The sequence below is a fragment of the Garra rufa genome, chromosome 6 (genome assembly GCF_049309525.1).
Source record: "Garra rufa chromosome 6, GarRuf1.0, whole genome shotgun sequence".
In the NCBI taxonomy this organism is placed as follows: domain Eukaryota; kingdom Metazoa; phylum Chordata; class Actinopteri; order Cypriniformes; family Cyprinidae; genus Garra; species Garra rufa.
Window position 1 is genome coordinate 11,656,418 of NC_133366.1, and position 13,224 is coordinate 11,669,641.

Below are 13,224 nucleotides of genomic sequence, written 5' to 3' on the forward strand. Positions count from 1 at the left end.
CATTCAGGTAACAACACAGTATTAAGAACCAAGGGGATGTAAACTTTTGAACAGGGTCATTTTTATGAATTCAACTATTATTTGCTCTTGTGGACTATATGTAAACATCTGAAATATCTTATTAAGGTCAGTACTAAAAAAACAATAACATGCATTTTGTATAATCCTTCTTATTTTGGTAAAATAACTGACATTTTGCAGATTCTGAAAGGGTGACGTATACTTTTGACCTCAACTGTATACCTTATGATATGAACTTATGATGTGATAGCACATTAACAAGTAAACATGAAACATTTGCAGCCCATTTAAAACCCTTGATCTTTACAGTCTTGGATTTAAGATGAAATCAGTATTGAAAGAAAGCACTATCACACCTACATTCATCCTTAGTGTGAAGGACAAAATTATGATATATGATAGCAAAATTGTGTGCGATAATAGTGATTCATCCAGTGATTCATAAGGCTAACATTTAAGAGAACTTAGGAATGAATCTGAGCTTGATATAAGCAATGATGAGAAAAATCAAAGTCATAACTGTAAGTGCTATATGGTTGCGCCACAAACCCCAGGATGAGTAATCGATTCCTTGGAACGTCAGATGCTGTTCTCCTGTACACCTGTAAAATATAATGTTGTAGAGGATTATACTAAAAAATCTAATTTATATATACACACACACCCCAAAACGTTTTAATGTTTATGTGGAAATGTAAATAATTCAGTATTTAACCAATTATGTACTTAAAATAAAACTCTCCCTTTTGTCATTCCAAACCTGTAAGACCTTTCATCCCAAGAGCTTTCTGACTCTGTATAGACGGCAATGCAACATTTTCAAGGCCTAAAAAGTTGCATTGCTGTCTATGCAGGGTCAGGAAGCTCTCGGATTTCATCAAAAATATCTTAATTTGTGTTCCAAAGATGAACGAAGGTCTTACAGGTTTGAAACAACATGAGAGTGAGTGATTAAATGACAGAATTTTCATATTTGGGTGAACAATTTCTTTAAATTAATTAGTAAGATAAACTGGCACAGATACTTGGTACTACCAACATGCCAACCCTACACAATATACACAATTGTGACCCTGGACCACAAAACCAGTCTTAAGTCGCTGGGGTGTATTTGTAGCAATAGCCAAAAATACATAGTATGGGTCAAAATTGTTGATTTTTCTTTTATGTCAAAAATCATTAGGAAATTAAGTAAAGATCATGTTACATTAAGATTTTTTGTAAAATTCCTACTGTAAACCTATCAAAATGTAATTTTTGATTAGTAATATGCATTATTAAGAACTTAATTTGGACAACTTTAAAGGTGATTTTCTCGGTATTTTGATTTTTTTGCACCCTTAGATATCAGATATTCAAATAGATGTATCTCGGCCAAATATTGTCCTATCCTAACAAACCATATATCAAAAGAAAGCTTATTTATTAAGCTTTCATATGATGCATACATCTCAGTTTTGTAAAAATTTAACCTTATGACTGGTTTTGTGGTCCAGGGTCACAATTATAACATATTTTTATGGTATTATTCAAGTGCAAAACCAAACCTATGAGAAAACTAGTAGTTCATATTCCATATATATCATCATATACACATATTACATACATAAGGATGTCAGCAGCAGGGCTGTTCATCACGGCAGAGACATTCCCACAAAACTGCAGCCCCACAAACTCGTTTATCTCCAACGCCTGTTTAAATGAAGAGACATTCCTCAGCCATCATTAAAAGATCATCTTAACACAAAGTCTTTTAGTCACTAAGATGTAGGGACAGAAGTGAAGTTCATACATCGAGTCCATAGCGAGGAATGCTGAGGTACTTCAGCCAGGACAGCCAATCCATGATGCTCTTCAGGTTAACCAGCAGACCAGAGAAGATCTGAACACATGCAATTCATGTTAGAAGAACAGGCCTTCTTTGGAGTAAAAGGAATTATTCAGCGGCATGTGGCTGTGTGAACTCGCCATCATAAAGATGAAGCTGATGGTCATGAAGATGTTGGCCACAGCCACCACAGATTGGTCAGCTGAGATGGCCATGGTCATGGACGCAGCAGCACAAGAAACCAGAATCACAGTCAACATGAAGATGAAGAACGCTGCTGCTGTAGGTTTTAACCCTGCAGAGAAGATTCAAACATTTTCACAAAACTGCAAACATGCATGCAAATATACACCTTTTTCTTCAACGTGGAATAAGCTTACGGGTGAGACTTCCACAACAAACCAGTGGGTTCATAAAGATAATGCATTAAAATAATACAGTAAATCACCAATTTGCAATATCAAACAGCAAAATGAGCTATTTTGCGCAGCTAAAAATAGCTGGATGTGGAATAGACCGAAAGCTAAACCCATAAAATTTACAAATGGCCCACTCTCACATGAAGAAAAAGGTGGATACATTAAGAATTCTTTTTTTGTACACTAAATGTAGATATTGTCATTATATTATATGTTTACAGGAAACTGATGCATCAACTCAAGTCAGTAATTTTAGAAAAATTATGGACTGTTTCTTTAAGGTATAATCATTTACTACATACCAATCATGAAATAAACAACACAACTGAAGAGTATGGTAGGGATTGTGCGCTGAGTGATGATGTCAGACAGGATCTTAGACAGGAAGTACACAGACACTCTGTAGTATCCACTTGTGTATTCATGACTGCAAAATAAATAAATAGCATCCTAATTTACACTGTAGACACAAAACAGAAGATGCATCTTAAACTACCAGTCAAAAGTATTTTTTACTGTCTTTTAAAGAAGTCTCTTCTGCTCACCAAGCCTGCACTTATTTGATCCAAACTACAGCAAAGGCAGTAATATTGTGAAATATTTTTACCATTTCAAATAACTGCTTAGCTGTTTCCAACATCATAATAATATATGTTTTTTGAGCAGCAAATCAGAATATTAGAATGATTTCTGAAGGATCATGTCTGGAGTAATGATGCTAAAAATTCAGCTTCGTAATCACAGGAATAAAATACATTTTAAATTATATTTAAATGGAAAACAGTCATTTCAAATGGTAAAAATATTTCAGAATTTTACTGCTTTTGCAGTACTTCGGATCAAAGAAATGCAGGCTTGGTGAGCAAAAGAGACTTCTGTAAAAACATAAAAAGCTTTTGACTGGCAAGGTATATTTAAAATATATAATTATATATATATGAATTATATATATTTTTTAAATGATACATTAATATTTTATTATATTAAAATTAAATGTACAAAAATTATTAAAATAGTAATGATAAAAAACTCTATAATTACATAGTTAATAAGTTTAAGGCAGAACTAAAACTGTATTTTGATATTGGACTTTCATGCACTTTTGCATTATTACAGAGAATTTAGATACCTCAGGATAGGCAAAAAACAGAAATAAACTTATTTTTAGTTTCTGATTATGTATGTGTGGTTATCAGCTTGCATCCCAGCATTTGATACTTCGTAGTTGCACATAAAATATTTTTGGAGCCTTTCTAAATGTCAAACAGGTGTTGAAACACTTACATGAACAGTTTGCGCTCTGTGATGAAAAGTTCAGCAGCAGAGAGTGTGCTGAAACACTGATTCGTTGTGATGAAGAACAAAACACCAAACCTGGAAAGAAAAGAGTGACATTTGCATGGAAGTATTAAAACCAAAAACAAGTGACCATGTGCATTACTCAGATTTGAGTCAGAATGAACCACAATTATTTTAAATTCTAAACTTTTCCATGGTTTACAAATCTTTGCAGAGAGTTTGATTGACAGATGATCAGAATCTGACATTTTTGTGAAATGGTGTGTTGATGTCTTTCCGTGGTTTAAACAAGATACCTTCTGATGTTCATTTATGTTTCATATTGCAATATCATATTTAATGCTATTTCATGCAATATAGAAATGGTACAAGATTTGTGTGTTTTGTCCACAAGAATGTGAAGCTTTATAGACTCACAAAACTGTGCTGTAAAATAAAGTTAACTTACCTGTTTTGTATGCCAGTCTGGTCATCTTTGACTCCATAGAAGATAGCACCAACAATGGCAGCCATGAGGGTGGTGACTACCAGCTGCAAAAAATAATAATCATAATGTAACACTGGTAAAAATGCATTCCTTTAGAATGTAACTAGAAATATGTAAACAAAAAGCATAGGACTAGCTGGCTAGCAGCTATCAACATACACTACCAGTCAAAAGTTTTTAAATATTTTTAAAGAAGCCTCTTGTACTCTCCAAGCCTGCATTAATTTGATACAAAGTACAGCAAAAACAACACAAACAATATACTTTAAAATGTCATTTAATCCTGTGGTTTCAAAGCTGATTTTTTAGCATCATTACTCCAGTCACATGATCCTCCAGAAATAATTTGAATATTTAGATTTTCTACATTGAGTAGAATCTTTGCCAGGTTTCTTTGATAAATCGATTCTATCAGAAATGTCTTTATCATCACTTTTGATCATATTGAAAGCATCCTTGCTAAATAAAAGTATTCATTTCTATAACACTGATCTTTGGATCTTTCTATTCATCAAAAAATCCTGAAAAAATACTCAGCTGTTTTAAATATTGATAATACTGTTAATACAAATGTTTCTTGAACAGCAAATCAGCATATTAGAATGATTTCTGAAGGATCATGTGGAACTGAAGACTAGAGTAATGATGCCGAAAATGTAGCTTTGATCACAGGAATGAATTCCACAGTTATTTTAAATAGTAAAAAATATTTGTATTAAATTGTAATAAAATGTTAATGTTTTTGCTGTACTTTGGATAAAATAAAGCAGAAGAGACTTTAAACATCAAAAGTCTCACTGTTCAAAAACTTTTGAATGGTAGTGTGGACAAATTCAAATTCAAACTTTGGACTTGAACCACTTAATAATGGCAATTATTTACCAACAATCTCCTCTTGGCATCCACACATAAATGCCCGAGCATGATCATTTACTCAATGAAGATAGTAAGCAGAAAGAGTGACAGCCAGTGAGTTGCACAATAAGCTCTTGACAGCTTATGAGCGTCTGAGTAGTGTGAAAGTCGTTCCCAGGGTAAAAGGCTAAGCAAATGCAGCAGAGCTGGAGATGAGAAACCACTCTTCACCCCTGATGTCGAGGCGCCAGTCAACTAACACCAATCAGATGATGGTCTGGTAGACACCATTCTGTTACGCTTGTGAGACATTTATCCACACTGCATGGGTAGAAATCATATCACTTCAGATCTACGAGGCGGGCGAGACCCAGATCACAACAGTCACCAAATCCGCTTAACTCTGCCTTCGAGAAATTACTCGAAAGCCTCTGGGAGCAATCAGCTGCTAATAATTTGTGAAAGGCTTCTCTGATGGCATTTGGTGGTTAATGAGCATCCAAGTCTCCAGAAAGTCTCTTTTGAGGAAAATCTGGAGCAGGATGCTGGTTGGGAGGAAGGGAATGGATCTAAATGATTGGGGTAATAAATCTTTATTTAGTGTAATCTGTCCCTACTTTCCTTAAAGGAGTAGTTCACTTTCAGAACAAAAATGTACAGATAATATACTCACCCTCTTGTCATCCAAGATGTTCATGTCTGTCTTTCTTCAGTCATAAAATTGTTTTATTTTTTGAGGAAAACATTTCAGGATTTCTTTCCATATAAAGGACTTCTATGGTGCCCCCAAGTTTGAACTTGCAAAATACAGCTTCAAAGGGCTCTAAAGGATCACAGCCGAGGAAAGAAGGGTCTTCTAGCAAAACGACAATTTATATACTTTTTAATCTCAAATGCTCATCTTGTCTAGCTCGGCAAAATGAGCGTTTGAGATTAAAAAGTATATAAGTTGTAAATGTTTTTAGAAAATAACCGATCATTTTGCTAGTTAAGACCCTTCTTCCTCAGCTGGGATCATCTAGAGCCCTTTGAAGCTGCATTTAAACTGCATTTTGGAAGTTCAAACTCGGGGGCACCATTGAAGTCCATTATATGGAGAGAACTCCTGAAATGTTTTCTTCAAAAAACGCCATTTCTTTACGACTGAAGAAAGAAAGACATGAACATCTTGGATGACAAGGGGTGAGTACATCATCTGTAAATCTTTGTTCTGAAAGTGAACTACTACTTTAAAGGGATAGATCACCCGAAAATTAAAATTGTGTCATTAATTACTCACCCTCATGTCATTCCAAACCTGTAAGACTCTTGTTCATCATTTTCGTAGCTTCATAATATTACGGTTGAACCACTGATGTCACATGGACTATTTATCGATGTCCTTACTAGCTTTCTGGGGCTTGAATGTGTCTTAAGAGTTTGGAATCAAATGAGAAACTTCCCCACATAATATCAGAGTAGTACCTGTGCTACTGAAGTCTGTGGGTTCAGCATTAGATTCCAGAAGGTTCTCCACAATACCCAGTGGAGCTGGTGGAAGAAGGAGCTGTTGTAGGTGATGGTGTGACACTTGGCTCTGATGTTGTTATCTTTGGCTTGGGTGATGCGCTCTAGCTCAGCTTTGATGCTCCGCGCATAACTGCAGTTTTTGTACTTCTCCACCAGCTGATCCTCAACACACTGCTGGCCCACGGCCAACTCTAAATCTGTCAACAGCATTACACATAATGTACAATGGCATTTAAGTGATACACAATTCATAATCTACACTGGCAACACTAGTAATAGATGAACCCAGCAGCTTATTACTTCTATTATTTATAGCTAAATGGTTCATAAATGCATTTTAACTAGAAGCACAACCAAGATATCTTAGTGGCATTTTGAATGTTTTACATGATATATCTGATGAGAAAATGACTTTACAAGAGAATCAGGCTATTGAAAATGCATTTAAATAGAAATACGACCAAGTACCTCCATTAGTCTGAATCTTTGTCATGTTGACAGCTGCAGAGCTGCCGTTAACGACGTCCAAGAAGAAATCAGCCGGGTTATTATGAGCTTCACAAGCATATCCTATGATATCATTTGAAAAACACCATTCAGTTAAGAGATAATGCTTAAAAGACCAGTTCACTTCTAGGAAAAAACAATTCTGTTTAATTACTCACCACTATGTAATAGATAAGAAATTAAGGTTTTTGAGGAAAACTTTTCAGGATTTCTCTCCATATAGTGGACTTTAATGGGGATCAAATGGTTGAAGGTCCAAATTGCAATTTCAATGCAGCTTCAAAGGGCTCTACACAATCCCAGCTAAGGAATAAGGGTCTGATCTAGCAACACAATCTGTCATTTTCTATATATAAAAAAAAAAAAAAAAAAAAAAAAAAAAAACACAATAAGAATCTATATACTATTTTTAACCACAAAAGCTCATCTTGCATTAGCTCGACCTCATGGACGGTATTACATATGTGTGACATAGGTGGAAGTACAAACCCAGTGTTTACAAAGCAAACATACTAAGAAAGTCAAATGCCCTTTACAAAAAATGGTAAAACGACAATGTCAGAAAATTTTGAAGTTGGAGGAGAAAATAAGATGGGGGTTTTCGTCCTACCCAACCTTTTGAACCAAAGTACATAGGCGAAGAACTAACCGCACATTACTTTTTCAACATGATTACTGCTTTAAAGGGATGGTTCGGAGTAGAATTGACTTCATTGCTATGCACTCCGAAGCCCATGTAAATACCCCATCCGAAGTTTTTTTTTTACCTTAGTCAAACATTTATGGAGATAGAGTTTTTCGAATTGCTTGTTACAGGAGTGAATGGTACATGTGATGTATCTCGTAAATTGCACCACTAAACGTGCAAGTAATCTTACCAAACTTGTACAGTAGTGTAAATAGGATATTTACTCACAAAACGCCGCATCAGAACATTTGTAAGTCCACCATGAGTGTTTTAAAAACACGTTTTACCCGAGAACTACTAGTCTCAAAAACTACAAGTCGACGTCACTTCCCTGGTTTAAAAAAGCACGTAAAAGTCCTCCTACTACATCTGTGTGCATGTCAACTTGTAGGAGGACTTTTACGTGCTTTTTTCAAACCAGGGAAGTGACGTCGACGTGTCGCCATTTGTAGTTTTTGAGACTAGTAGGGATCGGCTAAAACGTGCTTTTAAAACACTCATGGCGGACTTACAAATGTTCCGATGCAGCGTTTTGTGAGTACATAACCTATTTACACTACTGTACAAGTTTGGTAAGATTACTTGCACGTTTAGTGGTGCAATTTACGAGATACATCACATGTACCATTCACTCCTGTAACAAGCAATTCGAAAAACTCTAATATCTCCATAAATGTTTGACTAAGGTAAAAAAAAACTTCGGATGGGGCATTTACATGGGCTTCGGAGTGCATAGCAATGAAGTCAATTCTACTCCGAACCATCCCTTTAAGTCGGGTATCGCAGAGCTAATGCAAGACAAACATTTGTGGTTAAAAAGTATATACACTTAATTTTTTTTTTAGAAAATGACTGATCATTTCGCTAGGTAAGTCCCTTATTCCTCATCTGGGATCGTGTAGAGCCCTTTGAAGCTGCACTGAAACTGCAATTTGGACCTTCAACCCGTTGGCTCCCGATGAAGTCAACTATTAATGTTTGAAGTCAATGTTTTCCTCAAAAACCTTCATTTCTTTTTGAATGAAGAAAGACAGACATGAACATCTTGAATGACATGGGGGTGAGTAAGCTATCATGATTTTTTTGTTTTGGAAGTCAACTAATTCTTTAAAACATTGTACTTATGCAAAACGTTCACATCTTTTGACACCTCACAGTTCAATCTCTTTTTAAACCGATTTGAAACTTTAAGGGATTTAAGTATTAGTATCAGTAAATTATGCTACCAATGTTGGCAAAGTAGTCTAGAGCATCTTGAGCGGGTCCGTGATAGACTTGTTTGCCGTTGGCCAGCAGGGTGAGGCTGTCGAAGAGCCGGTAGATGGAGTACCGCGGCTGATGAATGGACATGATGATGGTGCGTCCCTGACTGGCCATTCTGAAAACAAACAGGTACAGACAGTAAAACAACATCACGAAGATCATATCTGCACTAGCGTTCAAATGTTTTAGGGTCAGCAAAAAAAAAAAAATCTCTCAAAATAAATGAATGCATTTTTCAGCAAGAGAGCAATAAATTGATCAAAAGTGACAGTAAAGACATTCATGTTACAAAAATTTTATTTGATATAAATGCTGTTTTTTTTAGCTTTCTATTTTTCAGAGAATCTAAAAAAATGGATCACGGTTTCCACAAAAATAGTAAGCACCACAACTGAACACTAATAATAAGTAACAAGTACAAGTAACGTGAGTTACGTAACCAGGTTACTTTTTCATTTACAAAAAATATCTGAGTTACTTTTTCCAAAAAGTTACGCCAGTTACTTTTTGTTTCCTTTATGTATTTAATCCATTTAATTAACCAATGTCTCTGCTGCTGACCTTTGTTGATCCAAATCAACCATACTAATGAGCAAAACTTTATATTAACTAACATTTGTGCTTAATTTTACTCATTGCTGAAGAGTGTTGAACTTCCTTTTCCTTTTACAGTTCTACTGTACAGACGAGAATTTACTTTTTCTTTAGCCTTAGGCCTATTCATTTCACTTTTTGGTGTGAAAGGGCTTTTACATTTTCTAAAAATCAAATGTTTTATATTAAAAACAAACAAGCAAGCCCTGCCTAGATTTAGAAAGTAATGCAAAAATAATGTAAAACATTACTTTCCATAAAAAGTAACTAAGTAACGTAATTAGTTACTTTTTTATAATGCATTACTCTTAAAAGTAACTTTCCCCAACACTGGTAATAATAATAAACGTTTCTTAAGCAGCAAATCATCTCAGGAATAAATTAGGGCTGTGAAACGATTAATCGCGATTAATCGCATCCAAAATAAAAGTTTATGATTACATACTGTATGTGTGTGTACTGTGTGTATATATAATGTATGTATAAATACACACACAAACATGTATATTAAAGAAAACTGTTTTAGATTTATATATAAAATATTTATAATTCTATATATAATCTAAATTAAATACAAATATAACTATCCACACATATAAGTATTTTTAAAGGGTATACATGTATGTGTGTGCATTTATATATACACATAATAAATATACACAGTAAACACACATTTAGTATGTTAACATAAACTTTTATTGTGGATGCGATTAATCGCGATTAATCGTTTCACAGTCCTAATTTTAACATATTTAAATTCACAATATTACAGTTTAATGTATTGTTGATCAAATAAATGCAATCTGGTGAGCAAAAGACACTTTAAAAAAATAAAAATATCTCACTGACCCTAAATCTTTGAATGAGTATATTGTGATAATTTACATATCTCAAAAATGGCAAAGAAGCTCAGCCAGAGCCTTCTATTCAAATCCAAATTTTATTTTAATGTATCCAATGGATGGATGTTTTGAATATACAGACCTCTTCAGCAGCAGGAGCACTGAATAAGCCGTACTAGCGTCCAGACCGGTGGTGGGCTCATCCAGAAACAGCACAGAGGGGTCTATGATCAGCTCCATCCCAATACTGGTCCTCTTCCTCTCACCACCAGAGATACCTCGGATCAACTGCGTTCCTACCTGTACAGATATACGCATACATTTATCTCTGTTTTATAATGGGATATTATATATGCTAGAATTTATTTTACACTATTGTTTCTATTCCTATATTTTAGATGTAGTTTTAATGCATTTATATGCATTTCATATTTCACCTTTGCATTGGCAACTTTGTTGAGGCACAGCTCTGAGATTAGGTGGTTCACTCTTGCCTCCTTCTCTCTTGGACTGATTTGGGCAGACAAACGTAGCGCAGCCGAGAAACAGAGGTTCTCTCTCACTGTCAGAGTCCCCATCACTATGTCATCCTTAACACACATGCACAAATGTTGTAGATAATTTTCGTCAACCTAGAAAACTTCATACTGTCCCCCACATTATAAGAATTTAAAGGGATAGTTCACCCAAAAATGAAAATACTTTTAAGATATCATACTATAAACACTCATACACTCATTTGTGACCCTGGACCACAAAACCAGTCATGAGTAGCATGGGTATATTTGTAGAAATAGCCAACAATACATTGTATGGATCAAAATGATTGATTTTTCTTTAATACTAAGAATCATTATGACATAAAGATCAAGTTCCATGAAGATATTTTTCCAAATTGTCTTACTGACATATCAAAACTTAATTTTTGATTAGTAATATGCATTAGTAAGAACTTCATTTAGACAACTTGAAAGGAGATTTTCTCAATATTTACCCTCAGATTCCAGATTTTGCAAATAGTTGTATCTTGGCCAAATATTGTCCTATCCTAACAAACAATACATCAATGGAAAGCTTATTTACTCGAATTATGACTGGTTTTGTGGTTTGAGGGTCACATTTTAATCTGTTATCTCAATATAGTATTCAAATCATGCATTTTACCTGGACAACATAACCAGAAAGACATTTGAAATTAGGCGGCTGTAGGGCTCCATTGATGAGAACTTCACCAGAAAGACCTGCAGGATCCTTCCTTGCTGCGAGAACATCCAAAAACCTGAAAGAGAAAGAGGAGATGACTCATTAGCACTGATCTAATTGTTTCCGCATTACTAGAGGAAGCTCTCGGGAGAGGTAGTCCAAAAGCTTGTTAAACAAATCCGGAATCCACTTGGCAGGGATATCTTATTTAGATGTGTAGAAGTCAAATGGGTACTCACGAAGATTTGCCACTTCCCGTAGGACCCAAAATAGCATTTAAACCAGGTCTCATGATCCCACTGAAAAAGGAGATGAAAATGAGATTATGTTCATGTCACTTGCTGTGGAATTCATCAGGCACTGTGGAAAAAATAAGGCACACTTAATAAAATATGGTTGTGCTGACTAAGAATAAAATGCCATGGCCAAATGTTGCACATCCAAGCAATGAATTTCAATGTTACAGCATTGCTAATAAAACACTTGTGAGATTTGAAAATGTATAACTGCTAAAACTAGGTCATCTAAGTGATGCTGAGACCCTTAGTCTTTTATCAGATCAAGATCACACTTGACTGCATTTAACCCTGGTGGTTTGCAAGCCAAGAGATCAAGAGATTAGACTCACAAACCCATTCATAATATCATATAATTGACACTAACACTATAGAGAAGAATGTCCAAAGAAACTATGCACTTGACTCTGGGAAATGTCAAGCTCATTTAATGCCTTTAAGCATTTTGGTTTTCTGCTCTCCATTGTTCTGGTGAACACATGTTATGCAGCACATGTAAAGGTAAAAGGGTTTTTACACAGCCTCATGCCATAGGATAATCTATTGAAGTTTCTTTGATGTAACATGAGACCTTTTGTATGGTTCATATGGCATAAGAGAATTGTCTAACGTTCCTAGGCCTGAGGAAGAGAACTTATAAGATCTAGATTGTGAGGCCAATATATTTGTAGTACAATTTATATAAAATCTAGGATAAAAGTAAGATGTTCTCTGAACACATGTACATAGCAAAGAAAAAGAAATGCTTATTTTTGACCAAACTTAATGCAGATGTATTTAAAAAGCATACTATTTAATCACTTCTGACCAGTGTTTCAAAAGCAGGACAGCGGTACTACTGCCATAAGACAACCTTTTTAAATTTCCATGTTTAAGTTCTTAGGACGTCATAGGGGCACCTTTTTAAATTACAACAATCCAATAAGGAGAATATTTTAATACTTCCTGTTATTGAACACTTCAATAGAACTAATATAATGTTGTAAAAAGGATAAAAACATCAGAAACTTAACTGAAAAACATGTTGCTGCAAAGACCCAATTGAAAATGAACATTTAACAGATAAAAGAGTAAATTCTTATTCATTTGTGTGATAATGACTCACTTAAGGTCCACGAGAATCTCCTTATGGACTGTTCTCCTCCTGCAGATGGATCCGCTCTTCTGCTCCACTCTATAACAGATACTGTGGAAACTGACAGTGGCTCCATGTTGCTTCTTCATACGCTCCATGGCGATCAAATTTGACCCAGACATCCCATTTCTGCCCGTGTCCTCAGTGATTTGATCATGCTCAAAGACAGCATTGTCAGTCATCTTCGGTCAGGTTTTCTCCCTTAGAAGACACATGCAATATGAGAAAGAGGAAATGTGCTCGATTCGTATCGAACTAAGAACATCGTAAGATATTTT

The 13,224-nt window shown here is 35.0% G+C and overlaps 1 protein-coding gene across 1 annotated transcript; it reads right to left on the reverse strand.

Annotated features, from left to right (window-relative positions):
* Nucleotides 1-306: 306 nt before the first annotated feature.
* On the reverse strand, nucleotides 307-13,134 carry abcg2d (ATP binding cassette subfamily G member 2 (JR blood group)). The gene is made up of 15 exons (XM_073842813.1): nucleotides 12,917-13,134; nucleotides 11,755-11,814; nucleotides 11,477-11,591; nucleotides 10,750-10,902; nucleotides 10,455-10,612; nucleotides 8,840-8,991; nucleotides 6,887-6,988; nucleotides 6,374-6,615; nucleotides 4,016-4,098; nucleotides 3,553-3,642; nucleotides 2,571-2,695; nucleotides 1,990-2,144; nucleotides 1,814-1,903; nucleotides 1,628-1,713; nucleotides 307-623 (listed from the first exon to the last, which is right to left on the reverse strand). Exons 1-15 carry the CDS (start codon nucleotides 13,126-13,128, stop codon nucleotides 476-478), a joined length of 1,971 nt encoding a protein of 656 aa, XP_073698914.1. The 5' UTR covers nucleotides 13,129-13,134; the 3' UTR covers nucleotides 307-475.
* Nucleotides 13,135-13,224: the final 90 nt, after the last annotated feature.

Excerpts from the sequence above, each read along its gene's own strand:
- abcg2d (XM_073842813.1), bottom strand. The coding sequence starts at position 13,128 with ATGACTGACAATGCTGTCTTTGAGCATGATCAAATCACTGAGGACACG. Across the intron at positions 3,643-4,015 it reads CAGACTGGCATACAAAACAG|GTTTGGTGTTTTGTTCTTCA; the intron begins GTAAGTTAACTT and ends TTTTCTTTCCAG. Across the intron at positions 2,145-2,570 it reads TGTTGTTTATTTCATGATTG|GGTTAAAACCTACAGCAGCA; the intron begins GTATGTAGTAAA and ends TCTTCTCTGCAG.